The sequence below is a fragment of the Bos indicus x Bos taurus genome, chromosome 4, assembly GCF_003369695.1.
Source record: "Bos indicus x Bos taurus breed Angus x Brahman F1 hybrid chromosome 4, Bos_hybrid_MaternalHap_v2.0, whole genome shotgun sequence".
Lineage (NCBI taxonomy): Eukaryota > Metazoa > Chordata > Mammalia > Artiodactyla > Bovidae > Bos > Bos indicus x Bos taurus.
In genome coordinates this window covers 63127936-63155764 of record NC_040079.1, presented here as the reverse complement: position 1 = coordinate 63155764, position 27829 = coordinate 63127936, and the positions used below count along the sequence as shown (strand labels likewise).

General features: G+C 41.4%; 1 protein-coding gene across 3 annotated transcripts in view; it reads left to right on the top strand.

The window, feature by feature from the left end:
* DOCK4 (dedicator of cytokinesis 4) overlaps nt 1–27829 on the top strand; it is a 477735-nt gene that overhangs the window by 420712 nt on the left and 29194 nt on the right. For all 3 annotated transcript variants that reach the window (XM_027539557.1, XM_027539555.1, XM_027539556.1), the window contains 6 exons: nt 6627–6775; nt 8999–9085; nt 10947–11051; nt 19722–19863; nt 21460–21626; nt 25097–25183. In XM_027539557.1, coding sequence (XP_027395358.1) covers nt 6627–6775; nt 8999–9085; nt 10947–11051; nt 19722–19863; nt 21460–21626; nt 25097–25183 — 737 coding nt within the window. The remainder of the gene's footprint in view (nt 1–6626; nt 6776–8998; nt 9086–10946; nt 11052–19721; nt 19864–21459; nt 21627–25096; nt 25184–27829) is intronic.

Sequence of the window (27829 nt, the reverse complement as noted above, 5' to 3'; positions counted from 1 at the left end):
TTCTTGACTCAGACTGGAGACCTTTATGATATCTTTGATACCTCTCATTCATGAGGTGCTGTTGGTTCTGCTTCCTAAAAATGAAAGCCATATTTTCTCTTATTGTTTCCAGTTTCACTGCCTCAATCAGGCCTTCATTATCTCTCTCTTGGACTGCTTCTTAACTATCCCGTTATTCACTAGAGCAGGGATCAGTAAACTTCAACCTGCAGCCCTGTCATTTGATTTTTTAAAGAATGTTTTATTAAAACTCCAGCCACACCCACTTAATTACATATTGTATATGGTTGCTATAGCACTCAAATGGCATAGTTGAGTAGTTGCAACAAAGACTGTATGTCCTATAAGCCTAAATTATTGACTGTCTGATCCTTTGAGAAAACTTTGTCACCCCCTTCTCTAGATGTAACTTTGTCAATTCATGTCTTCTGCAAAGTAAAGCTCAAAGTCTTTATTCAAGGCCCATCATAATTGAAACAACACCTGTCCATTCAGCCTAATGTATTCTTGTTTACCTCTAATACTGTGTTCCTTCTTCTTATCCTTCAGAGCCAGCTCCTATATCATCTTTTCCATGAAGTCTTTATCTTCCTTCTCTCTCCCTCACCAACTCGCACCCCCAGCTTTGGGCTGAATTAATGTTTTCTACTCTTTTCCCATTGCAGTTGTTTCAGATTTCCATTCAAGTACTTATCATATCATTTTATTCATAGTTATATAACAAATGTGTGTGTGTGTGTGTGTGTGTGTTGATAAGTAGGGAGGTAGGTAGGTTGAGAGATCTTTAGTTGAAGGTAAATTCCTTGAGGACAGAGATGATATTTTCTTCTTAGTCTTCTCAGTTCTTAGATTAGTGCCTAGTGAGATTTAAATAAATGCATTACTAAGAATGCATTCAGATTTTAACACCCCAAGAGCAGATTTTTCTCCTTTAATATTGTTAATTCCTTAATCACCAAGGAAGCCCCGGTATCTCTTCACACAGATGTCCTGATAGTTTTGATTAAATAAACTAAGATTTTTTTAGCTGACTTTGTTGTCTAGAAGTTTAAGTAGTCATTTGAAAGTAGTTTGTAGCTAATATTAGAAAAATGGTGAACCTGGTTTTTTTAATCTGTGAAAACAATCTAGTAGATGTGCTTTATTTTGAAGCCCATTAAAAAAAAAAAGAAGAAGAAATGAGAGAGGGAAGTGAGGACAAGCTCTTGCAGACATGTAACAGATATATTTTGGTTTTCTGAAACTCCAAATCTGTCACCTTATATTTTGAAAATGTGTAAATCTTGTTTTCTTGAATTTGTTTACTAAGCTTGAAGTTTTTATGTTCCCCAAAGTCATAAGAAATAAGTTCTTCTCCCATATAACATTTTACTCATTTCTCCTCTGTCCTCATTTTTGTGGGTCCTTGGAGAAAGTGGAATTGATGGAAAAACTTCTGTCTTTACAGGATTTGTTTCTTGTGGCTTAATCCTTTCCAGCCCTCTGTGACAATGCCCTCCATTGCACGATTCATCTCCACATTTATCCTGTGTTACTTCTTTCTGCATATTGATACCTTCCCTGTACAATTCTCAAAATGATGGAATGAGATGGCCCATATATTTAATTATGTGATGATGGCCTTTTGTTCAAAATTGTAAACACTTTTAAAAACATTGTTCGTAATTTTGGATGTGAGTCATCTTTCTCTTTTCAGTATGCAATACAGTCTTCTAAAGATACATAGGAATAAACATGCAACATATTGTAATAAAACATCTTCGATATGCTGATGTGTTCCAGAAACCTCAGTAGTCTGTTGCTGACGCCTCAGAGGCATACGTTTCCTTTAATGAAAATTTTCTGCAGTTTCCTTCACACACACCGTTTACCCCTGATATACATCTTTATCTTCCGGAATCAAATTCTGTTCCAGGTGTAACTTGTTTTCACGCCTCCCCACATCACCCTTCGGTCATCTGTCAGCTTGCTCTGCTGGCCTGCCAGTTGTTGTTCATTCACTAAGTCATGTCTGACTCTTTGTGACCCCATGGACTGAAGCACGCCAGGCTTCCCTATGTTTCATTGTCTCCTGGAGTTTGCTCAAAATTCATGTCCATTGAGTTGATGATGCCATCCAACTATCTCATCGTCTGTCCACCCCCTTCTCCTCTTGCCATCAATCTTTCCCAGCACCAGGTTCTTTCCCAGTGAGTCACCTCTTCACATCTGATGGCCAAAGTATTGAAGCTTCAGTTTCAGCATCAGTCCTTCCAGTGAATATTCAGGGCTGATTTCCTTTAGGATTGACTGGTTTGATCTCCTTGCTGTCCAAGGGACTCTCAAGAGTCTTCTCCAGCACCACAGTTTGAAAGCATTGGTTCTTTGATACTCAGCCTTCTGTATGGTCCAACTGTCACCTCCATACATGACTACTGGAAAAACCATAGCTTTGACTAAACGGACCCTTGTCAGCAAAGTGATGTCTCTGCTTTTTAACACACTGTCTAGGTTTTGGATGTCTTGGATGTCATAGCTTTTCATCCAAGGAGCAAGCATGTTTTAGTTTCATGGCTACAGTCTCCATCTGCAGTGATTTTGGAGCCCAAGAACATAAAATCTGCCACTGTTTCCACTTTTTCCCCATCTCTGTACCATGAAGTGATGGGACCAGATGCTTTGATCTTAGTTTTTTGAATGTTTAGTTTTAAGCCAGCCTTTTCCCTCTCTTTCACCTTCATCAACAGGCTCTTTAGTTTCTCTTTGCTTTCTGCCATGCAGAGATCCAGGGAATAGCAAGGAGAGATAAGAAAACCTTCTTAAGTGAACAATGCAAAGAAATAGAGGAAAACAATAAAATGGGAAAGACTAGAGATTTCCTGAAGAATATTGGAGATACCAAGGGAACATTTCATGCAAAGACGTATACAGTAAATGACAGAAACAGCAAGGACCTAACAGAAGCAGAAGAGATTAAGGTGGCAAGAATACACAGAAGAACTGAACAAAAAAGCCCGCCAGTGGTTACTACTTTTCCCGCCCTTCTCAGGGGCAGCTCACCCACACCCGACCTTCCCGCCATCCCTTGGACCTTCCCAGAGCAAACGTTACTTGAACAGCAGTTTACAGATTAGAAACACTTCATTAGTCCCCACTTTTTTCTTTTTATTTATTGTCGCAAAAGGTACATAACATAAAATTTGCCATCTTACCCATTTTTCAGTGTGCACTTCAGTGGCCATTAAGTGCATCCATGTTGTTGGGCCACCATCACCACCATCTGTCTCCAGAACCTTCTCATCCACCCAGTCTGAAACCCTGTACACATTAAACAGTAACTTCCCATTTTCCCCTCCCCTCATCTCTGGCACCACCACTCTACTTTCTCTCTGTGTAAATTTCACCTTCATCGCCTTTTCGGTCCCTCCCTGTGGGCAGCTGAGATGTGGGAAGGGGTTCCCTCTGGCCTCCCCACTCACTATTCCACCTTTACACTGTGTCATGGTTAGTCTCAAGGATATTTTTTGAAAGCTCAGGGAGATACAAGAGAAATCTGAGAGGCAAAGATGATCATTCTGGAGCTGTGTCATTAAAAGAAAATAGGAATTATTCAGCAGCTAAAGGCTTGAAGGAACAGGCTGTGAAGGACCCCAGGTGTCGGTTGGTGTGATAAGGGAGAGGAATCTTAGTTTGTTCAGGTGACAGGAGCAAGAGTGGACAGAAAAACAAAGATGCCCTTGGGGTTTTCTTAGATGCTTGGCATTAGAAGGGTATGTGGGTAATTAAAGATTAGGAAGTGATCTCAGGAGGCCTCAGGGAAAATGAGGACACTGTTCAAATACAGTACAGCTCTGATGATCTTGTTATCATCATCGTCTGTCTTGTCCCCTGCAAAGCAGTCTTCCATGGCAACCCACGTCGTGACAGATTTGGCTGCTTCTACATCCACCGATTAATCGACACCCTCCAGCAGACATTCACTCTGTCCATCTCACCCCAGGAAAGGGCCTGTCCCGTGTCCATGCAGTGGAAGGCGCCTGTGTCCCTGACAGGCAGCCGCCTCTGGATCAGGATGCATCATGTTTCATTCAGCAAAAGTGATGATGGGGTCGAGGGGCTGGAGGCTTTTTAGGGAGACAGTAGCAGGCTCACAGTAGCAGTCTCCTTACCCGTCATAAGTGGGGACATTGGGAAAATGTGAGTGGAGGGACCAGATCATGGGCAGGCTTCTGTGTCACTTTAGGAAGTCCAAATTCATTCTGTTGTTAATAGTTAGTGAGAATCATTAACTAGTTTTAATCATGGGAGTGATGTGATCACTTGCATTAAAGAAAACTTATGTTAATAACAGCTTGCACACTGAATGCTGGGGAATAAGAGACTGCTGGTGGGTGATGAAAAGTTTTGCTGCAATCATTGAAGTTACTGGGTTGAGCTCACCAAAGGTAATTAAAGAGGAAAACACAGCCAGAACCTAAGAGACAAGAGAATAGTGATGGTGACCCAGGCCCTTCTCATCACAACTATATTTTATACATTGAGATGGCCAGATCACAGTACTGGAACATGTGAGTTCCAGTACACATAGGCTCCAGTACACATAGGAGCCTTATGTGTAGTTATCCTTAAAGCAAATAAGTGAAGAAAAAGAATTACCATTTATGGATATTGTATTGAAAGTTACTACTGTGTCTTTTCAGACATGTGTGGGGATGGTAGGTAAATGGATACCTAACATAAGGGTTTTATCATTTTATTCAGTTTAGTAAGTAAGTTGGCTGTTAGAGTGTCAGGTGAAAAAAATTATAGTCTTTCATCAGGGACAGTGAATTCTGGTTCCCATTCTTGATGTATTTGGCCGTATTTATGGTTCAGGAAAAGAAGAGACCTGCAGAATGGCAAGTATCCTACTAAATACATTACCTGTCAACCATGCTTAAGCCTGTGGGTCACCATTTCTATACACATGTATAGAATGTCATCCCTTTACATGTTTCTCCAGGAAATCACCCCTACACCAAACATGTCATGACTTTAGTAACCATTACTGAAGATTTGTGGGGCCAGCCAGAGGGGGTGTCAGAGTACACAGCCCACACAGTTTGTTCTCTCTCACACACACACACACACACACACATGCACACTCCTCTTACCCAATACTTTTACCCTTTCTGGTCCTTTCTCTGTTGGCTATTAATAGATTTTAAAAGTTTTTCTTCTCTGAACTCTTCTCTAGCTTTTCCCCTTCCATATTCTGTCTGTACCCTGATACCCCCCCACACATAAACAATAAGTCCCCTACATACGAACTTTCAAAGATCTGAACGTGTGTTCCATCAATGTCAGCGTGAGTGAAATGGCAACTTGCCCTCTGTCTCCTATTGCTGATGATCCTTCAGCTCTGCCATCTCCCACCTCCTATACCTTCTTCAGTGAGTAACTCTTCTTGCCTGTTCACTCAATGCCAGCCCCCTGTGTGCCAGCTGTTGTACCATACTACTGTACTTTCAAGGTACTGCACTTTAAAGGGTTTTCTTTATTTTTTGTGTTTTTTTAATGTGTTATTTGTGTGAAAAGTATTATAAACCTATAACAGTACAGCACTATAAAGCTGATTGTGTTTGTTGGGTACCTAGGCTAACTTTGTGGACTTATGAACAAATTACACTTAAGAACACACTCGCAGAACAGAACTCATTTGTATATAGGGGACTTGCTGTATCACTTTCACATTTTTCAGCCTTTAATTAGCCAAGAGAAATGAGCTATCATTTTTTGTCTCTTAAGCATGCCCTTTTTTGCCAACAAAGATCCATATAGTCAAAGCTATGGTTTTTCCAGTAGTCATGTATGGAAGTAAGAGTTGGACCATGAAGAAGGCTGAGCATTGAAGAGCTGATGTATTTAAAGTGTGGAGTTGGAGAAGACTGTTGAGAGTCCCTTGGACAGCAAGGAGATCAAACCAGTCAATCCTAAAGGAAATCAATCCTGAATATTCATTGGAAGGACTGATGCTGAAGCTTCAGAACTTTGGCCACCTGATGTGAAGAGCTGACTCACTGGAAAATAATCTGATGCTGGGAAAAATTGATGGCAGGAGAAGGGGGTGACACAGAATGAGATGGTTGGATGGCATCACCGACTCAATGAACATGAGTGTGAGCAAACTCCAGGAGACGGTGAAGGACAGGGAAGCCTGGCGTGCTGCAGTCCATGTGGTCACAAAGGGTTGAAGAAGACTGAGTGACTGAACAACAACAAAGCATGCCCTATGGAAACTACCCATAGTCCCCTGCCAAAGGATTTACCAGTGAACCTATGTAGCAAACAAAAGCATGTCTCCCCTACATTTTGAACCAGCTACAGAGCTATCCTTAAACATTTTTATTATGCCAGTACCTATGAAAAGTAGTGGGAGAAATAGATGGGAAGGAGAGAAAGAGAAAGAGAAACAAAAGATCAAACACAAGTCTCCAGTAATTCCATCTCCCGGGGCGCTTCTCATTCATTCACCTTCCGTTGCATGTGTCCTGGACATGTGTTCTTCAGTATCGTGAAATTCAGAAAAAAAGTACTTAATCCAGCTTGTCCTGAACCAGCTGCATTGGGGTCCTGTCTCGATCATTACCTTCCCGCTTATCTTTCAGAGGCTGCCTATACGCTGTTGTTATATGATGAGCTGCTAGAATGGTCTGACCGGCCCCTCCGGGAGTTCCTGACCTACCCCATGCAAACGGAATGGCAGCGCAAGGAGCACCTGCACCTCGCCATCATCCAGAACTTTGACAGAGGCAAGGTAAGTGGCCCCAGTCACCTGTGTCCTTTCCCAAGGTGACTGTCACATCTCCTTTATTTCTAGTTCATTGATGGCCACCTCTTCAAGCAGGGGCCCTCAGATTTTCAGTGTGCATTAACTCCTGAGAGTTGACTGAAATTAAGATTCCCAGGCCCCACTCCTGCAAATTCTGATTAAGTAGGTCTGGCTTGCACCAGGGGGTTCTGCAATTTTAATAAGGACTCCAGAAAATTCCAGTGTGTATGAACTTGAACCCCATCTTGAGAGACCCTCATCTAGAGGTTTCAACATCCAGGCATTTTATTAACTGAAAAACCTCTATCACACCTCCCCTACCTCCCCAAATTGGCACATAGTAATCTGTCCCAGTCCACTTTTTCTAAGGTGAAATAAATGAAACTAAATTTATTTACAGAATTTTATGACATCCCGTCATATACTCAGAGTTGCCATGGGGTGTTGAAAACCTCCCTGAGCTAATAAAGCAATTCAGCATGTCACCTCCCTGCCACCTGCTCCCTCTTCAGGGGTTTGCAATGCTCTTGAAAAAAAACGTGAATCTGACCCCAGTTGATTTGAACACTTGGATGCTTTGGTGATACATGTCTTAGATTTAAATATATCTTTCAAAGTTCCAAGGTTAAACAGGAAATGAAAATACACCCAGTGGCTGTCATTCTTTTATAAAACATAATTGGGTACTCCTAAAAATTTGATGCAAAGGAATTGCTTCTTTCCTATCCTCTTCTATTATTTATCTAACTACACTGACATACCGTTCATTACGTTAATAGCAAAGAAATGCCTCTGTGTCCTCCTGCAGTAAACTTTCCACCTGTAAGATAAGCTGTTACAGAACCTCTCTTGGCCCATTCCCAGGAGTCTGTGCTTTATGAGGACTCGGAGACTATGGCCCATGGGTCAAACAGTTCACTGCCTGTTTCAGTTCAGCCCACAAACTAAGACTCACTTTTACATTTTTAAATGCTGAAAAGAACTAAAAAGAAGAATGGTATTTGGCCTGTGAAAATTATATGAAATTCATATTTCAGTTGTCAATAAAGTTTTATTGTAACACAGCCAAGCTCATGCGTGTCTGCGGATGTTTTCATAGTTTAATGGCAGTGGTGACAAAGGTTGTATGGCCCACAACACCTAAAGCATTTACTGTTTGGTGGGAAAATTTGCAGACACCTGAGCTAGATCAAAGAAGTTTTACATTTCTGCTGAGAGTAACCAGCTGGCTTAGACCCTTGGAGTTTACAAGTATGCTTGGGCCAACAAGGAATCCACTGAGCCAGCTGTGGATAATTGGACCTTAGGGGTCAGTGGCAGTTCCGCATATCCCAGCCCCGAGGGGCTGCTCATCCATCTCCTTGGCCATTGTGGAATTGCAGTTATTTCAGCATGATCGTTTTGTCTATTTTTTAACTATAAATTATTACTTTATTTTTTTTTCATTTTATTGAAGTGTAGTGATTTACAATGTTGTGTTAATTTCTTCTGTGCAGCGAAGTGACTCATCTATACATATATATGTTCTTTTTCATGTTCTTGTCCATTTCAGTTTGTCACAGGATATCAGATATAGTTCCCTGTGTCACACAATAGGACCTTGTTGTTTATTCATCCTATATGTACTAGTTTGCATCTGTTAATCCCAAACTCCCAATCCATCCATCCATTCCTTCCCCACCCCTGCTTGGCAACCACATGTTTTCCATGTCTGTGAGTATGTTTTTGTCTCATAGATGTGTTGATATGGGTTGTATTTTAGATTACATATAAAGTGATATCATATGGTGTTTGTCTTTCCTTGACTTACTTCACTTAGCGTGATAGTCTTTAGGTTCACCCATGTTGCTACAAATGGCATTATTTCATTCTTTTTGATGGTTGACTAATATTCTAATGTATATGTGTGTGTGTGTATACCACATCTTCAGGATAATAGTTTTGAGATGATACCAGGAAATGTTGTTTTTGCACCATATGTTAATGATTTGTAGGTTATCACTTTCAACTCTCTAAATATTTTAAATAATGAACTTGTTAATTACATGCTATTTTCATGCTTAAAATTGCAGTGGTACTATTAAGGGTAGGTTTTAAAGGTTAAGAAGTAAGGCTTGATTATCTGAGAATGGTCCCCTCTTGACCTCTGGGTGGAAATTAGTAAATGCCATGAGATTCTTAACATTTATGTTATTCATTTGTCCACAGTGTTGGGAGAATGGCATCATCTTGTGCCGGAAGATTGCAGAGCAGTACGAGAGTTACTATGATTACAGAAACCTGAGCAAGATGAGGGTAAGGTACCTGCATGCATCCTAATCAGGTTATGGAATCCTTTTTTAGATTAACTTCCCCACATGGTGCTAGGAAGTCAACTTTGTGATCGTCTTGATATGTCTTGTAGAAAGCTTTTGAAAGATACCTTTCCTCTGAAGCATACTCCTCTATTTATCCAGAGAAATAGCATGTTGACCTGTGTGATGCTTTTGATTAATATGCAAAACGTAAGCTGTTGATCTGTTCTAAACACTACATCTGAAATATAGCATTTAACCCAGGATTAATACTTTTTGTTGGAAGAGCTTGTCACTCACACACAAATCTCAGTAATATTCCATTCTTAGTCCCATAATCTGTGCAGTAAAATAGGAGAAATGGCTAGCTGACGCATTTTGAAAGATTTAGGGGCTAACTTCTGAAGGTATCAAATATTTTTAGCTTCAGAAATGTTTTTATTTGCTAAAACTGAAACCAAGGTCTTAGTACCCAAGAGCTCAAGGAGTTTAATATTCTGTGTCCCTAAACCAAATCTTTTATATTGAGGTAGCCAAAAAGTTCGCTTGGGTTTTTGTGAAGCATCATACAAAAACCCAAATGAACTTTCGCCAATTCAATACCTTTTCTTCTTGAAGGTTCAAGCAAGTCCCTCTGGTACTCCATGTCCTTATTCTTGTTAGGTCAAACATTTTGTATCATCTTGTTACATTTAAGCTCTTCAGGGCTTCTAAAACAGGATCATCAGATTATATATACACATGCACATACATATATATTTTTAAAAATTATGATATTGCCTTTTCATTCCAAGGTAGTAATATAAGAGATAATACTCATAAACCTTTAACAACCCAGTATCCCTTATACCACAAATAACTTCTTCCTCTAGCAGGAGCCAGCCCTGTACTTTGGGTGTACTATTTCATGTCAGGAGTTCATCGATATTTCTCCTAACAGGAAAACCAAGGAGGAAAAGCCTTGTTTTAACTTCAACCCATCACGCTGGCTTTGGCAGGCACTGCAGTTTCATATAAAAATGTCCCTGTGCTACTCTTTGCATCCTGTCCCTGGAACAGAAGCGAGGTTACAGTGTTTACCTGTGAGGGCCCTTGGGTGCCATAGTCACTAAGATTTTTATAAACTCAAAGCTTTGCACTTCATGCCAAGTGCTCTTTTGGGTGCTGTTACTGGGGGTGGAGAAAGGGGAGATATTTTCAATTGCAATATTAGTCTTTCTCTGGAAACCCTGGGGATGATAATACCATGAATGGGAAACCATAATCTTTATGTACTTCATGCTTCCAACCTCATCAAAGACACACTTAACAGCCTTCAGCCCCCACAACACTTGCACTATGGGCCCCGTTTGGTTTGTTGGTTTATCCCCGTTCAACCTGTACAAGGTTACATCTTCCAGATGTCCTGAATTACCATGACCTAGGAGAACTGAATGCTCAGGTGAGTACAAGAATTCTCCAGAAAGATTTTGCCTCTAAGAGTTCATGTTAATTTTTATTGTGAAGAAAATATTTTGATAGACTATGTGCATAGAAATCATTTCCTCTGGTGAGAACATGTAGTAATATACTCGATCCTTTAAAGCAGAGGTCAGGAAACTGAAGCCTATGGACCTCAAAGAATTGAGTAGTTATGACAGGGATTAGGTGACTTGTAAGGTCTGAAATATTTATTGTCTGGCCATTTACAGAGTAAGTTTGCTGATCTCTGCCTTAAAGCATAGAAAAGGAGTCAAATGTCTTTTCTGCAAAAGGAACTAAAGCGACGTTCTCTTTTTTTATAGAAGAAATATCCTCTTCTATAAAGTGGTGGAGCTAAAAGATGAGATAACATGATTAAAATGCCCCCTGTTCTTTGCTAGATGATGGAGGCCTCTTTGTATGACAAAATTATGGACCAGCAACGTCTTGAACCAGAGTTCTTCCGAGTTGGATTTTATGGGAAAAAGTTTCCATTTTTCTTAAGAGTAAGTAATATACTACTTGATTTGCTTTCATGCTTCCAATATAGATACCCCAATCAAGCAAACTAAGATACGAATGACATATTTTCCTTTTAAGGCAGGTAATAACATCATGAGATTCTCTTTTAACTTTAGTTTGCAAACATCATACTCATATAGAATGCCTTGTTTTGAATAATTTCCCAAGTTTTCAAACAATCAGTTGAATTTTTTCTTCCTACATTTCAAAGCTTATTATATTTGAGGAGCAATCTTTGACAATTACAGTTGTTTCCCTTGTATAATTGGTAGCATTACTTCTGTTCAGCCTGCAGTTTCCATAGAGTGAGTCTCAGAGAAAAATGGCGGGCGCTATAGGGCCTGGGAGTTGCAGACCGCAGAAAACACGACAGTTTCACATCTTGTGGAAACTCTGCCTCCAGGCTCCAGAGGACCATTGTTTGTCCTACCTGACTTTGAAAAGACAAATGCCACCCAGCAAAGACATTCAACTTATTGCTAGTAGAAACTATTTCTACAAAGGGAAATTTTCGAGAAAGGTACCTACCAGATAATAAAATATTTGACTCCATTCTTACCATTGTTCTCATTTGGCCAAGTCTCTTATGTGCTGAAATAACTTACATAACATTTCAGTTTGTAACATCTCATTTATACTCGCCTAAAAGCTCCGCCAGTATGCTGGCTCAGACGGTAAAGCGTCTGCCTACAATGCGGGAGACCTGGGTTCGATCCCTGGGTTGGGAAGACCCCTGGAGAAGGAAATGGCAGTCCGTTCCAGGACTATTGCCTGGAAAATCCCATGGACAGAGGGGCCTGGGAGGCTACAGTCCATGGGGTCGCAAAGAGTTGGACACACTGAGCGACTTCACTTTCACTTTCAAAAGCATTGCTAAGGACAAGAATGCACCTTTTCCAGCAACTAAAGAGGAGTGACAGGAATAATTTGTAACATTGAGTGAATTCATTACAAACTTTCAATCTTAAATATCTTCCTTTAGCTGTTGGTCGGAGAAGGCAATGGCACCCCACTCCAGTACTCTTGCCTGGAAAATCCCATGGACAGAGGAGCCTAGAAGGCTGCAGTCCATGGGATTGCTGAGGGTTGGACACGACTGAGCGACTTCACTTTGACTTTTCACTTTCATGCATTGGAGAAGGAAATGGCAACCCACTCCAGTGTTCTTGCCTGGAGAATCCCAGGGACGGGGGAGCCTGGTGGGCTGCCATCTATGGGGTCACACAGAGTCAGATAGGACTGAAGTGATTTAGCAGCAGTAGCAGCTGTTGCTACCTATGAATAGATACAGGAAGGGGGTACTTGAAGGAGGACAGAGAGGAGAAACATTTGACTTCATTGCTTCTTTAATAATCGTTAATGTATCTGCCTTTCAGAATGAAGATATATGTGTGTGTATGTGTGTGTGTATGTATGTATGTCAAAGATTCACTTAGTATCGCATAAAACAAATGCTCAAATAACAAATCAGTCATCTAACTGATTGAAATAACCATGAATTTGGGTACTACAGACCTAGGTATAAAATCTCTTTGCTGGGTTAAGGAGGATCCACATACATTGTCGGCTCTGCAGATGGACCTGCCTGCAGACAGAGGAAAGCTTGATTCCAAATCAAAACTAGTGGCAAATTCAGAACACTTGCTGAATTTGAAAGACTGTGTCTTGAAAGTGGACACACTGGTCCTGGGCTGTAATCAGCCACCTCCTGCAGAGTGCAGGGTCTGGGTCCAAGTTCTGAGGGGAAGGAGGGACATTCTGGAGCTGTGAGCAGCGCAGAGAGCTGGAGACCCCACAGTAGGGCCCAGACATGATTCTCATGCTGCAGACCACCCCTTCCTCTCTTGGCTCAAAATAATGCAATGATTCTGTTTTATGGAGTGGGCTACCTGATCCATTATGCACAGTAGATACAGTGCTTAGGGACCATAATATTCTTAGATGGTTCATAAAACTGTTTTCTTTTAAAAATCAGAAGAAAACAGTGAACTTTCAGGTTAAAATACATATTTTAACATATGTTAAACATATTTTAACATATGTTAACATATTTTAAAATGTTAAAATACATATTATAGTGTATATTATGGGTGTGAGTGCACACTGTCATGCCCGATTGTTTGCGACCCCATGGACTGTAGCCTGCCAGTCTCCTCTGTCCATGGAATTTTTCAGACAAGAATACTGGAGTAGGTTGCCATATCCTCCTCCAGGAGATCTTCTCAACCCAGGGATTGAACCTGCATCTCCTGCATTGCAGACAGATTCTTTATCTGTTGAGCCATCAGGGAATCCCATAGTGTATACTCTACACTAGATTGTTATTTAATTGTGTATATTGTACATTAGGTTATTATTGATATTATTTGTCTTTATACCAAATGAGTCATACAGTATGATTTTTAATATTTTTAATAGAGAAAGCAGCCCATAAAAGTTGTATTGTAGCCCTGATCAAATTCTGAATTCAGCTAACAAGTGTATTATAAAGTACCCTAGAACTCTATCACGTATGTGTGATTAGTGGTAATTAAAAGTGTAAAGATTTTTAAAAGTCAGAAGTAGTTTAGGAGCCATATTTTTAAAGGAAATTTGGCAAATTAGGAGATGTATCAGCTAATAAAATGAATTTTGTTAATCTATCAATTGGAATAGACCAATAAATATATCATCTTTTGAAAACAGCTTTTCTAGAAATAAATGGCATTTCCTTCTAAATGAAAGAGAAGCGTCACCCTCTATTGGTTTCTAAATGGCACTGCACCCTTTGGAATCACAGGACTAGACTTTTTAAGAGATCAGGTTCTATCTAGTCTGTTCTTTGATTTAAAAACAAATATCAACTTTAAAAATTTCCTTTCACTGTGTGATCAATTTCCAGAGAATTTTTATTTTATTTATTTTTTTTTTATTTTTTATTTTTTTTTATAATTTTAAAATTAACCTCCTCCCTCCTCCCTCCCCATACCATCCCTCTGGGTCGTCCCAGTTCACCAGCCCCAAGCATAAAGCTCAAATAAATTGATATGTTTGTGTTATTGAGGTAGCTTTTTTTACCCTTATGGAAAATGAGTTCTTTATCGACAGTGTTTAAATGCATAAAATATCTTTGAATAGTGATTTGTCTGAGGAGGATGATTGAGGTCAAGAATGGGAAAGATATTTACTTTTTATTCTATGCTTATACTATTTGGGAATTTTTTATCCCATAGGTATATATTTCCTTTTTAAAGAAAGACAATTTTAAAAATTAACTATTAACAAATTGTTGTTCAGTCACTAAGTCCTGTCCAACTGTTTGTGACCCCATGGACTGCAGCATGCTATGCTTCCCTGTCCTTCACCAACTCCTGAAGTTTGTTCAAACCCATGTCTGTTGAGTCAGTGATGTCATACAACCATCTCATTGTCTGTTGCCCCCTTCTCCTCTTGACCTCAATCTTTCCCAGCATCCAGAGCTACACAAAGACATGTACATGAGTATGCACAGCAGCATTATGCACAATTGCCTAAAAGTCCAAATGCCCATCTACTGATGAATGGATACACAAAACATGGCATAGCTATACAATAGAATATTCAGCAATAAGAAGGGAATGAAGTACTGATAAGGCTACAAAATGAGTGAAGCTTGATAATATTATGTTAAGTGAAAGAAGCCAGTTACAAACAGCCACATGTTATGTAATTCCATTTATATGAAATGTCCAGAATAGGTAAATCCATGGAAACCGAAAGTAGATTAGCCAGGTGCCAAGGGGAGGGAGAGCTGGGGAGTGACTGCTAATGGGTACAAATTTCTTTTTGCAGTAATGAAAATAATCTGAAATTATATAATGCTGATAGTTGCACAACTCTGTGAATATACCAAAAACAACTGAATTGCATACTATAAAAGGGTAAATTTTATGGCTTGTGAACTATATCTCAAAACTATGGTTTTAAAAAATAATTGATGGAAAGAAAGCTTATCTCCTTTTTATTTCTCCATAACTCAAATATTAGTCCCCAAATTTGTGTTTATTCCAAAATTATTTCTTACTACCTTTGAATGACCTTACACTTAGAGGCATTCCCCTAATTTTACAAACTGTTGTGACATATGAGCATTGCTTTAGAACTGTTTCAGTTTTCAGATACTTATTTGGGGACTTCAGTAATATGCAAGAAGATATGTATTATTTTATCAAGGAAATTTATATTTAAATTTTTTAATTTTATATTGAGTATAGTTGATTTACAATGTTGTGTTAGTTTCAGGTATACAGCAAAGCAACTCAGTTACATGTATACATGTATCTGTGGCTCAGATCATGAACTCCTTATTGCCAAATTCAGACTTAAATTGAAGAAAGTAAGGAAAAACCACTAGACCATTCAGGTATGACCTAAATCAAATCCCTTATGGTTATACAATGGAAGTGAGAAATAGATTCAAGGGATTAGATCTGATAGACAGAGTGCTTGAAGAACTATGGACAGAGGTTCGTGACATTGTACAGGAGGCAGTGATCAAGACCATCCCCAAGAAAAAGAAATGCAAAAAGGCAAGATGGTTGTCTGAGGAGGCCTTACAAATAGCTGAGAAAAGAAGAGAAGTGAAAGGCAAAGGAGAAAAGGAAAGATATACCCATTTGAATGCAGAGTTTCAAAGAATAGCAAGGAGAGAGAAGAAAGCCTTCCTCAGTGATCAGTGCAAAGAAATAGAGGAAAACAATGGAATGTGAAAGACTAGAGATCTCTTTACACCACTCCAGTACTCTTGCCTGGAAAATCCCATGGACAGAGGAGCCTGGTAGGCTGTAGTCCATGGGGTCGCTAAGAGTCGGACACGACTGAGTGACTTCACTTTTACTTTTTACTTTCATGCATTAGAGAAGGAAATGGCAACCCACTCCAGTGTTCTTGCCTGGAGAATCCCAGGGACGGCAGAGCCTAGTGGGCTGCCCGTCTATGGGGTCGCACAGAGTCAGACATGACTGAAGTGACTTAGCAGCAGCAGCAGCAGAGATCTCTTCAAGAAAATTAGAGATACCAAGGGAATATTTCATGCAAAGATGGGCTAAATAAAGGAAAGAAATGGTATGGGCCTAACTGAAACAGAAGATATTAAGAAGAGGTGGCAAGAATACACAGAAGAACTATGCAAAAAAGATCTACACAAGCCAGATAATCACAATGATGTGATCACTCACCTATAGCCAGACATCCTGGAATGCAAAGTCAAGTGGGCATTAAGAAGCATCACTACAAACAAAACTAGTGGAGGTGATGGAATTCCAGTTGAGCTGTTTCAAATCCTGAAAGATGATGCTGTGAAAGTGTTGCACTCAATATGCCAGCAAATTTGGAAAACTCAGTGGTGGCCACAGGACTGGAAAAGGTCAGTTTTCATTCCAATCCCAAAGAAAGGCAATGCCAAAGAATGCTCAAACTACCGCACAATTGCACTCATTTCACATGCTAGTAAAGTAATGTTCAAAATTCTCCAAGCCAGGCTTCAACAGTATGTGAACCATGAACATCCAGATGTTCAAGCTGGATTTAGAAAAGGCAGAGGAAGCAGAGATCAAATTGCCAACATCTGCTGGATCATCAAAAAAGCACAAGAGTTCCAGAAAAACATCTGCTGCTAAGTCACTTCAGTCATGTCCGACTCTGTGTGACCCCATAAATGGCAGAAAAACATCTACTTCTGCTTTATTGACTATGCCAAAGCCTTTGACTGTGTGGATCACAACAAACTGTGGAAAATTCTGAAAGAGATAGGAATACCAGACAACCTGACCTGCCTCTTGAGAAATCTGCATGCAGGTCAGGAAGCAACAGTTAGAACTAGACATGGAAAAACAGACTGGTTCCAAATAGGAAAAGGCGTACATCAAGGCTGTATATTGTCACCCTGCTTATTTAACTTCTATGCAGAGTACATCATGAGAAACGCTGGGCTGGAGGAAGCACAACTAGGAATCAAGATTGCTGGGAGAAATATCAATAACCTCAGATATGCAGATGACACCACCCTTATGGCAGAAAGTAAAGAACTAAAGAACCTCTTGATGAAAGTAAAACAAGGGAATCAAAAAGTTGACTTAAAACTCAGCATTCAGAAAACAAAGATCATGGCATCTGGTCCCATCACTTCATGGCAAATAGATGGGGAAACAATGGAAACAGTGACAGACTTTATTTTGGGGAGCTCCAAAATCACTGCAGATGGTGATTGCAGCCATGAAATTAAAAGATGCTTGCTCCTTGGAAGAAAAGCTATGGCTAACCTAGACAGCATATTAAAAAGCAGAGACTTTACTTTGCCAACAATCTGTCTAGTCAAAGCTATGGTTTTCCAGTAGTCATGTATGGATGAGGCTGGCAATCACAAGGCCTCTTTGGCCAGTCTTTCTCCGAGTTGGACTATAAAGAAAGCTAAGCACCAAAGAATTGATGCTTTTGAACTGTGGTGTTGGAGAAGACTCTTGAGAGTCTCTTGGACTGCAAGGAGATCCAACCAGTCCATCCTAAAGGAGATCAGTCCTGGGTGTTCATTGGAAGGACTGATGCTGAAGCTAAAACTCTAATACTTTGGCCACCTGATGTAAAGAACTGACTGTTTTGAAAAGACCCTGAAATGGGTAAGATTGAAGGCGGGAGGAGAAGGAGACGACAGAGGATGAGATGTTGGATGGCATCACTGACTCAATGGACATGAGTTTGAGTAAACTCCGGGAGTTGGTGATGGACAGGGAGGCCTGGCGTGCTGCAGTCCATGGGGTCGCAAAGAGTCGGACATGACTGAGCAACTGAACTGAACTGATACATGTATCTATTCTTTTTTAGATTTTCTTCCCATATAGGTTATTACAGAATAGTGAGTAGAGTTCCCTTTGCTATACAGTAGGTCCTTGTTGAATATATTTTGAGCAAAATAAATAACAAAGCATCAGAAGGTATGACTTCAATCAAGAAATTTTAAATATAGGATTGTTTGTGGGGAGGGCAATCCTGATTCCTAAGGAGTCTGTCTTAGCTTGTGTTTCTCAGGGGTTTATTGGTTTATTGAGTGACTTGTGAGGCATTGTGGCAGGTTCTCAGAGCTCAGTTCTGCTGCTTGGTTCCTCTGCCTGCAGCTGCTTTTTCTCAGCTGCAACCCTGAGCCCCTTTCCCAGAGTGGTTTCTAACTTCCTCACTCTGGCCCAGAGTGCTTCCTCACTGCATTTGGTGCAATCACAGAAACCTCCCAGAGCTGAGAACTGCTGAGATCATTGGGCCTTAACTCCCCAGACCACGAAGCACTTTACTCCTTAAAGATCCTCAGGGCATCTTATCCCGCAATCTTTCTTGGTCTCTGTAGCTCTTAGGAGTTTTTCTACGTACCAGGCCATGTTCAGAACAGTGGGAGCTAAGGCCTTGGACTCAGACCTGAGCTTAAATCTCATACATGTGGACAATGTATGTAATGACCTTGATCCTCAGTTCCCAGCTACAAAATGGTGGTGGGGGACACCCTCTCAAGTGTCTTTGGGTTAAATAAGGTATGTGCTGGCTGTGCTTAACAATTATAATTTCATTATCATTAGACTATCATTAAACTTCCCTGGTGGCTCATGACAGTCAAGAATCCACCTGCACTGGATTTGGGTTCGATCCCTGGGCCAGGAATACCCCCTGGGAAGGGAATGGCTACCCATTTCTGTAGTCTCACCTAAAGAATTCCAGGTGAGAATACAGGAGGCTGGCGGGCTACAGTCCATGGGGTCACATAGAGTAGGACATGACTGAGTGACTAATACTTTCACTTTAAACTGTCAGGAACAGTTGTTCCATATCGATAACCAGATCGTGAAGGTACTTGTTGAGAAGGTCCCCATTCTGCCAGCTCTGTGGCCTCCATCAAGGATAACCTTCACCGTTTTTACCTGAATGAGAGAGTCCTAACTAACAGAATATTTACATGTATTGTAAAAACAAACCAGAAACAGACAAAAATTTGTCTAACATTTAGCAAGGCCTTAAAAGTCCCCAATGTTGGCTTTAGTCAGTTAACAGAGGTCCTGGCTACAGGACGCTGAGCAGAGTCAGGGGTGGCAGGGATGCTTGCAGCAGCAGCCCTGCTGAGAGCTGGCATGCAGGCGGCTTGGCCTTCCTCTCCATGGAAGGATCTAGGTGTGAAAGGGTTAAGACCGATCTCTGTGACCTTTATAGAAAGGATGCATAAAATGTATTTTTAGGGATTGTGCTTACTTTGCTTTCTTCCAAATTGAGAATTTGCCCACTTAACTTCGTTATACAGTTTTTAAAATACTCTGTAACATGTGTTCACTAACATTTGGAGGGAACACGGTTGCTTTGTTTTGTACTTTGGTGCTCTGAGAATCAGACACTCCTTTGCACCTCATGCAGGTGAACCTGGAAGAGTGAGGCATGCTGTGTAACTTACTAGAAGCAATAGAGAATGATGCTTCTGACCTTTGCCCTGTATTCTTAATATTCGTACAAATTCTCTAGACTGTTCCAGTGTGGGTTTTTTTGGTTATATTCTATTGATGTTGGGCCTATGCTTAGTTACTGCCAGTGTTGCATATTTTGGCTTCTCTCTGTAGTGATTGCACTCAATTACACAGTCCTAATGTTTCTTTTTCTGATTTTACCTCCAGAATAAAGAGTTTGTGTGTCGAGGGCATGACTACGAAAGACTGGAGGCCTTCCAGCAGAGAATGCTGAACGAGTTCCCCCACGCCATCGCCATGCAGCATGCCAACCAACCCGACGAGACCATCTTCCAGGCAGAAGCTCAGTGTATCCATACCTAGAAAGACCAGATTCTGACTAGGTCCTGCTGGCCTTTGGCTGCAGAGTGTTTCTGTGCAGGTGCTTCAGGCACTGGCCCCTTGTCAGTAGCCCTGTTCTCATTCTCCTTCTTTCTCATCATCTTAATTTTAGCTTCGCTCCTTCCAAACAGAATTATGCTAGATATTCTCATAATGTCAGTTGAAAAGAAACCCCTTAAGGATTCTGTTAAGAGAATTATTTTTTTCCTTTTAGTTGCAGCTTTTCTATATCTCAACGCTGCTTTAAAAGCTCCTTTTTAAGGATTTCCCCTAGAATAATTTTCCTCTGGCATCCCCTGTAGAAATGGGCTTCCCAGGTGGCTCAATGGTAAAGAATCCACCTGCCACTGCATGAGATGTGGGTTCAATCCCTGAATCGGGAAGATCCCCTGGAGAAAGAAATGACAACCCACTCAAGTATTCTTGCCCAGGGAATTCCATGGACCGAGGAGCCTATTGGGTTACAGTCCATGGGGTCTCAAAGAGTCAGATGCAACTGAGTATGCCCATGTGCGCACACGCACACACACACCCTGTAGAAACTACTTCAGTTCAAGGAAATGATAGCATTATGTTTACTGGCATATATCACTTACCCACTTTTCCCTTGATATTTTTATTCTGGATGAAAGGGAAGAGGAAGAGGTAGCCCTATATCTTTCAGGGACTCTTAACCATGGCATTCCGGATAGCATTTAACAATTGTCGTGTAATCGACACTCCCATTGTGCAAACATAAACAACTCAACTGAAATTACACAGGCATTAGAGACAAAGAAACTTCACTCCAGGACTCCTTTATGAATTGTTCTTTCTTCCTGAAATTGACAATCTTAAAGAAGATCAGAAATCCCCGCCTGAAAATTACGGATACTATTCCAAAGTAGAAACTTAAATGTACCAGAAGCAAGCAATTACTTAAGGGAAAAGATTTTGCTATCTTTCTTTGAATGAGAAGAAAAGATGGTAAATTTATAAGTAAATATAATACCTCTTTAATGTAGTTTTCAAAAATACCAACTATAACTAAACACTCTGCTTATGCAATACAAGGTTTGGGAGAGTGGATACCTCAAATGTGCGAAGGCTAGAGACAAGGAACATATGAGTTACTATCAGTACCAGTTGCTGTCTTTGATTGTATAGGTATTTATACATTATTTTACAAACACATTTTAAAAGGACCATACATGCACTAAAGATAAAAGATAAAAGCCTCATAAACAAGGGTTAAAATTAATACAATCCTTAGTACCTAGGATCCAAGCCATTCAAACCTACCCCCACTCCCCAAAAAAATCTATGATAAATGAATTCATAGGAAATAGAAATTTCAAACTGGTACTTTGTCAAAATGACCTATGTGAAGCTATTTTAAGGCTTGTAGTTTGAGAAGTGATTTGCTATGAACTGAGTTCTTGGTACCTTCTTGGCAGTTTTGACTTTACCCCAGTAGAAACACTCGCTTGTTCACCATCCCTTTCTTTCTGCCATAGCTCAGGTCAAGCCACATGCCCCAGGGAGTCTGCCAAATCAGGTTCCCTCCTTGACTCTTGAATTCTAGATTTGCAGATATACGCCGTGACTCCCATCCCAGAAAGCCAGGAGGTCCTTCAGAGAGAAGGTGTTCCAGACAACATCAAAAGTTTTTATAAAGTGAATCACATCTGGAAATTCCGCTACGACAGACCGTTTCACAAAGGCACAAAAGATAAAGAGAATGAATTCAAGGTACTGAGCAATTCTTATGATACATGGTTTCCTCAAATAGCTTTTTATATCAAGATGCTTGTTAAGTATTTACTCAAGACACAGGTGATAAAACCAAAAGGTGGTCTAATTATTCTTAAACTCTACCACTTATCAGGGTGACATGAGTTGTTTTCTAACCAAGCAGATTTCTTGGCCTGGGAATTCTGACTCATTGGGTCACAGAGGAGGCCCTGAAGTTTATGATGACTCTAATGGCAGTGGTCCTCTGTCCAGTTTTTGAGATCTCAGGGTTCAGCTCAGTCCTCCATTCATTCATGTTGAACCAACTGTGGGAACCTCAGGTATTTATTCTCAGATACGGGAGACTGGCATGAGTAAAGGATACTGAAGGAACAGGTGATTCTGAGATAGAACCACTGGGGAGGCTCCTGGCCCAGTGAGAGAGACCGTGCTATCTTCTGCTGCTTTTTCTCGATAGAATGATGTGTAACTCAGACATCTGAGAGGACCAACCATAGATTCTTTGCATGGGTTGAGTTTTCCATCCTCAGTTCTGATAAGCCTTGCTAGTTCTCTCTCAGCCAGAAAGAGCAAGGTTTCTCACAGCCTTACTGGGGGAAAGGGGTGAAATTGTTCCACAGATAAATTATAATCTGCCCTTTCCTTGATAACAGTGACAAAGTGAGACCATACAAACCCCCAGTATCTCCCTCCAAGCAAAAAAATGTAAAATGAATGTAGGATCCTGGGTGACTGGGCTTAGCTTCTTTCATCACAGTGAAGTGAAAGTCTCTCAGCATGTCTGACTCTTTGTGACCCCACGGAGTATACAGTCCATGGAATTCTCCAGGCCAGAATACTAGAGTGGGTAGTCTTTCCCTTCTCCAGGGGATCTTCCCAACCCAGGGATTGAACCCAGGTCTCCCACATTGCAGGTGGATTCTTTACCAGCTGAGCCACCAGGAAAACCCCAAAATACTGGAGTGGGTAGCCTATCCCTTCTCCAGGGGATCTTCCTGACCCCGGAATCGAACCGGGGTCTCCTGCATTGCAGGTGGATTCTTTACCAAGTGAGCTATCAGGGAAGCTGGGAAATGTTCTTCTAATGCTATCAGCTGTGATTGATGTGAACTCACTTGTCACTCCTGCCTAAGTTTCAGTCCCTGATGCTCCTCACAGTAACTCCGGAATCGCTCACAGCCAAGTGATCAGAGGGAAAGCTGGGTAGTTTTGCAGTGTTATGATGAGACCAAGCAAAGCACAGTCCTTTGGTCAAGGACATTGATGGGTTAAACATCAAGGCCAGGAAACCACTGGAAAATAACGCTATGATGTTACTGAAAAGGTCCATGACCATTTTCTAATCCCTCTGGATGATTTTTCTTTCTGCCTTCCAAAACTGATTAAAGATCATTAGTGTATAATATAGTTTTCATTGCAAGTTTCCAGTAGATAGAAAGTCCAAGGTCGCCCAGAATCAGGCAGGTGACTTGCTCAGAATGGCATTCTCAATGCCCCAGACCCTGCACTAGAATGCACATTTTCTGATGCCTTCTCCATTGCTTTTTCTGCAGCACCACATTTCCTTTTGGCCATCACTTTAAATATTTATCAATGGTGTAGCAACCCTCCTTAAAAAAAATAATAAATCTGGCTCCTTTTTCCTGTGCTCACAACCCTCAGCATCTGTCTCCAAACTGCCCTTCCAGAAGCCTCATCTCTGCTGCAGCCCACTCACCCACTCTATCAGCTCTGGCAGCACGGAGCCCTCCCTTCATCTCCTGCCATGCCCTTTCACAAGCCGCTTGCATCTCTGCTTCCTGCTGCCTGCACCGCCTCCCCCGCTCTCCGCCTGGCAAACTCCTACTCACTCTTCAAAATTCCGCTCACGTGTCACCTCCTCAGTGAAGCACAATCCTCCTCCCACAGGATGCCTTGTGTGCCTGCTTCCTCCTGTTTTCCCCCAGCACCTGGACTGTTCCTCTCTCTTCTCCCTGAGCCTTTCTTCTTTTTAAAACCTGTGCTGGGTCTTCATTGCCACTCAGGCTTTTCTCTAATTGCAGCAAGCTGGGCTACTCTCTAGTTGCGGTGCTCAGGCTTCTCATTGCGGTGGCTTCTCTTGTTGCAGAACACAGTCTAGAGCATGTGGGCTCAGTAGTTGGGGTTCCCCAGCTCTGGAACACAGGCTGAATCGTTGTCACACACGTGATAAGTTGCTCCTCAGCATGTGGCATCTTCCCGGATCAGGGATCGAACCTATGTCTCCTGCATTGGCAGGCAGATTCTTTTCCACTGAGACGCCAGGGAAGCCCCCTCAGCCCTTCTTGATCTGCTTCACCCCTCGTCACCAGCAGAGTGCTCTGGCGTCCTGTCACAGGGCTGCTGCCGTATTCATCTCATTAGATCTTGGCTGGCACAGAGAAATCCTTCGATTTGTTGTTGTTGTTGAATGGCAGAGTTTCAGGAACTTTGTCAGGTTTACTACACGTAGGAATACGCTTTGTTTAACCAGGAAACATGAGGCAGAAATGCAGAAGCCTGTTGACGAAAGAGAGACCCATTGTCAACAGCAGCTCTTACCAAAGGCACCTGTGATTTCACATGTCATGGAGGTGCTCATCCTGGCCAGAGGGAGGCCCAGCTCCAAGTACAGATCCTCCTGGATCACAGCAGTGCACATGGCACAGTAACTGTAGCCATGGGGGAGTCAGACATTCTAGTGCAGGGGTCCTGGGGCTGGCAGTACAGGTGATGAGAATGTAGCTTTGAGCAGGTCACATGCCCCTTGGGCTTCCCTGGTAGCTCAGCTGGTAAAGAATCTGCCTGTAATGCAGGAGACCCTGGTTCGATTTGTGGGTCAGGAAAATCCCCTGGAAAATAGGCTACCCACTTCAGTATTCTTGCCTGGAGAATCCCCGTGGACAGAGGTGCCTGATGGGCTACAGCCCATAGGGTCACAAGGAGTCAGACAAGACTAAGCACAGTACACATGCCTTTTGGAGGGCTAATGTCTTTCATCTTTAATACAGAAAGATTAGGCTATGAGATTCCTAAAGCCCTTTCCTTCTTGAGGATTCTGTCTAACCTCATGATGATTAGCTTGATACTATATTCCATTCCAAGGAAAAATGGCTAGACCCCCTTGAGGAGTGGAGAAACTTTAAATTAGAAATTTAGAGAAAAAGGAAAGAATGTGATGACTTGTTTTTACATTTTTAAGATTATTGTCTGAAGTATATCATGTATTCTGCACAGAAAAAAGTTTCAGATTATATACAATGAAATTAACGTAAGCTTCAGCATGTCTTACTGAGATAGCTTCCTGAGTGCAAGGAGATTGCTGAAGCACTGGAATGAATACTAAAGAAAAGCTGACAAAGACTGAAAACTTGGTAAAATTGAATGGCAAACATTAGTCATTGCTTAGTAACTGGAAAGAAGGTAACTTGGGAACTTGGTAACAAATTAATTTGTTTTGTATTTCATAGAGTCTCTGGGTGGAAAGAACATCACTATACTTGGTGCAGAGTTTACCTGGAATCTCCCGCTGGTTTGAAGTGGAGAAGCGTGAAGTGGTAAGGATCAGAGCTTACTCTCAAGTATTGATACTTGCTCAGCACAGTTGTTCACCTGGAGTCAGGCCATGTATTCACTGCTTCTGCTTTGGACTCCAAGTCCCTGGAAACACTCCTAGTAATTTAGTGAAGTTTGTGATGTTGACTGCTATGATGAAAGCTGGAAAGGGACCCATTGGCCTAGCCCAGCCAGCCCGAGTGATCCCTCCAAAATAGCTCTGAATGCAGCCTGTCAACGCCTCAGGCCCTTGAGTTAGAGAAACTGGAATTCCAGCTCCCCTAACCAATCTAGCTATGAGACCTTCACTGTTTATCTTCAGTGGAAGAAAGTTATCTACATTATCTTATTTGATCACCATGTCAAAGCTACAAGGTATGTATTCATTTTTGTTTTGTTATTTGCATTTCTTTATTTTTAGATTTCACATGTAAGTGATAACAAAGAGTGTTTATCTTTCTTTGACTTATTTCACTAAGTATAATACCCTCTAGGTTCATCTACACTGTTGCAAATAATACGACTTAATTCTTTTCTATGGCTGAGTAATATTCCATTGTGTGTATGTGTGCGTATATATACGCAATTATATACCTCACCTCTATCTTCTCTATCCATTTATCTGTGGATGGGCACTTGGGTTGTTTGCATATCTTGGCTATTGTACAGAATGCTGCTACGAACATTGAGGTGCGTGTATCTTTTTGAATTAGTATTTTCTTTTTTTTTCACCATATAGCCAGGAATAGGATTGCTGGATTACATGGTAATTCTGTTTTTAGTTTTTTGAGGCACTTCCATCCTATTTTCTAAGGTGACTGAACCAATTTACATTCCCACCAACAGTGTGCTGTGGTTTTCATTTCTCCATGTCCAAGGTACATATTCTTACCCTTCTTTTCACAAGTTTTGACAAGAGGTTAAAAGCCTTTGCCACAGATCCCGTAGCAAGATACTAAAAAAGGATAAACTCAAACCCAGATTTTTCTGACTCCAAAGCTAGGTATATTTTTTTCTTCTTGCCTTATAAGCAGTGTGAGGCCAGTGTCAAGCCAAGCACAGTATCTGAAACACAGTAGGTCCATGCTGTAACAGTTCACAGCAGAAGGATGCCACTGTGCTGTTCTCCCTGAGCACCAGTGGAGCGATCAGTGGGTGTCATTGAGAATGTGGAAATCACGGCAACCAAAGAGCAGTTCAGTTCAGCTCAGTCGCTCAGTCGTGTCTGGCTCCTTGTGACCCCGTGGACTGCAGCATGCCAGGCCTCCCTGTCCATCACCAATTCCCAGAATTTACTCAAACTCACATCCGTTGAGTCGGTGATGCATCCAAACATCTCATCCTCTGTGTCCCCTTCTTCTCCCACCTTCAATCTTTCTGAGCATCAGGGTCTTTTCTAATGAGTCACTTCTTCCCATCAGGTGGCCAAACTACTGGAATTTCAGCTTTAACATCAGTCCTTCCAATGAATATTCAGGACTGATTTCCTTTAGGAGGGACTGGTTGGATCTCCTTGCAGAACCGAAGAGCCTTCGATTGTAAAACATTCCCCCTGCTGTGGGAAGGGAGAGAGCATTTTTGGAAGGCAGCCATGTCTGGAGTGAGAACCCCTCCCCAACAGTTATCAAGGCCCCAGCCCCTTGCTGTCAGCCACAGACCTATGCCCCCAAGAATCCCCCCTCCCACCCCTGGCATATCCATTATGTCAGGGGCCAGCCCTTTGCCACAGTCCTGATGGAAAAATGTGCCAATTGTGAAGATGTAATGTAGCCCCTTCCTTTTTTAGGTAACAAGCCCAAGCTGTCAGTGAATCCGTAAGAGCAGATCCCACCCAAATTGTCTTCCAAGAATGGCTTGTCCTACCTGCAGTCTCTAAGCATTGAAATGACCCTCAGTTTATTCTGTTCAATCATGCTAGGGGTTTAATGGCATTTTCATTTTGCAAGGCTAAAAAATTCATACAGCTCTCTTAACAAACTGCACTCCATTCAGCAGATTACACCAGTGTGGGTATGTTCTTGTCAAGTCTGAATCAGAGGTCCACAGAGTTGGTCGCTTCCGTGATGGACCCTGTGGCCTCCTGTGGAAGAGGCTGCTGAGTTCATTGCTCAGAAAGTCTTAATGTTTTGCTTCCTGCTGAATGGCATGGGCCCAAACCACAGGAATGTTCTTAGTCATCCTTGCTGTATTAATGATTCAGAGAGCCTTGCCAGCTACTTACTACCCAGAGAGGTAAATTCTGTGAAGTCTTACCAGTGTTCCTAACCTTAGAAATATTATACACACACTCACACAGCCTGCTAATAAAAAGCAGCATGCTGATAGTGATTAAGGGAGAGTTACTAAACACAGCCTTTCAAACAGCAGCTGCCTACTTTATTAGAATATGCAATCTTAGACTCTGTCAAACAGAACAAATCCAACTGGGCTGTTTTGTTCCTGAACACAGCCCACTTCTGACAACCTCGTGTCTTTCTCTTATTCCCGCTGCCTGGCATATCCCCACCTTCTATTAGTGTTGTTGATTTCCTGCTTTAATTGCCAGTGAGAAGGTCCTGATGATGGGGGCACTCAAGACATATGTGCCACAGTGAGTTAAAATTCCTTTTGGACCTTACCAAACTCTAAAAGATTCTGAATACCAAAAG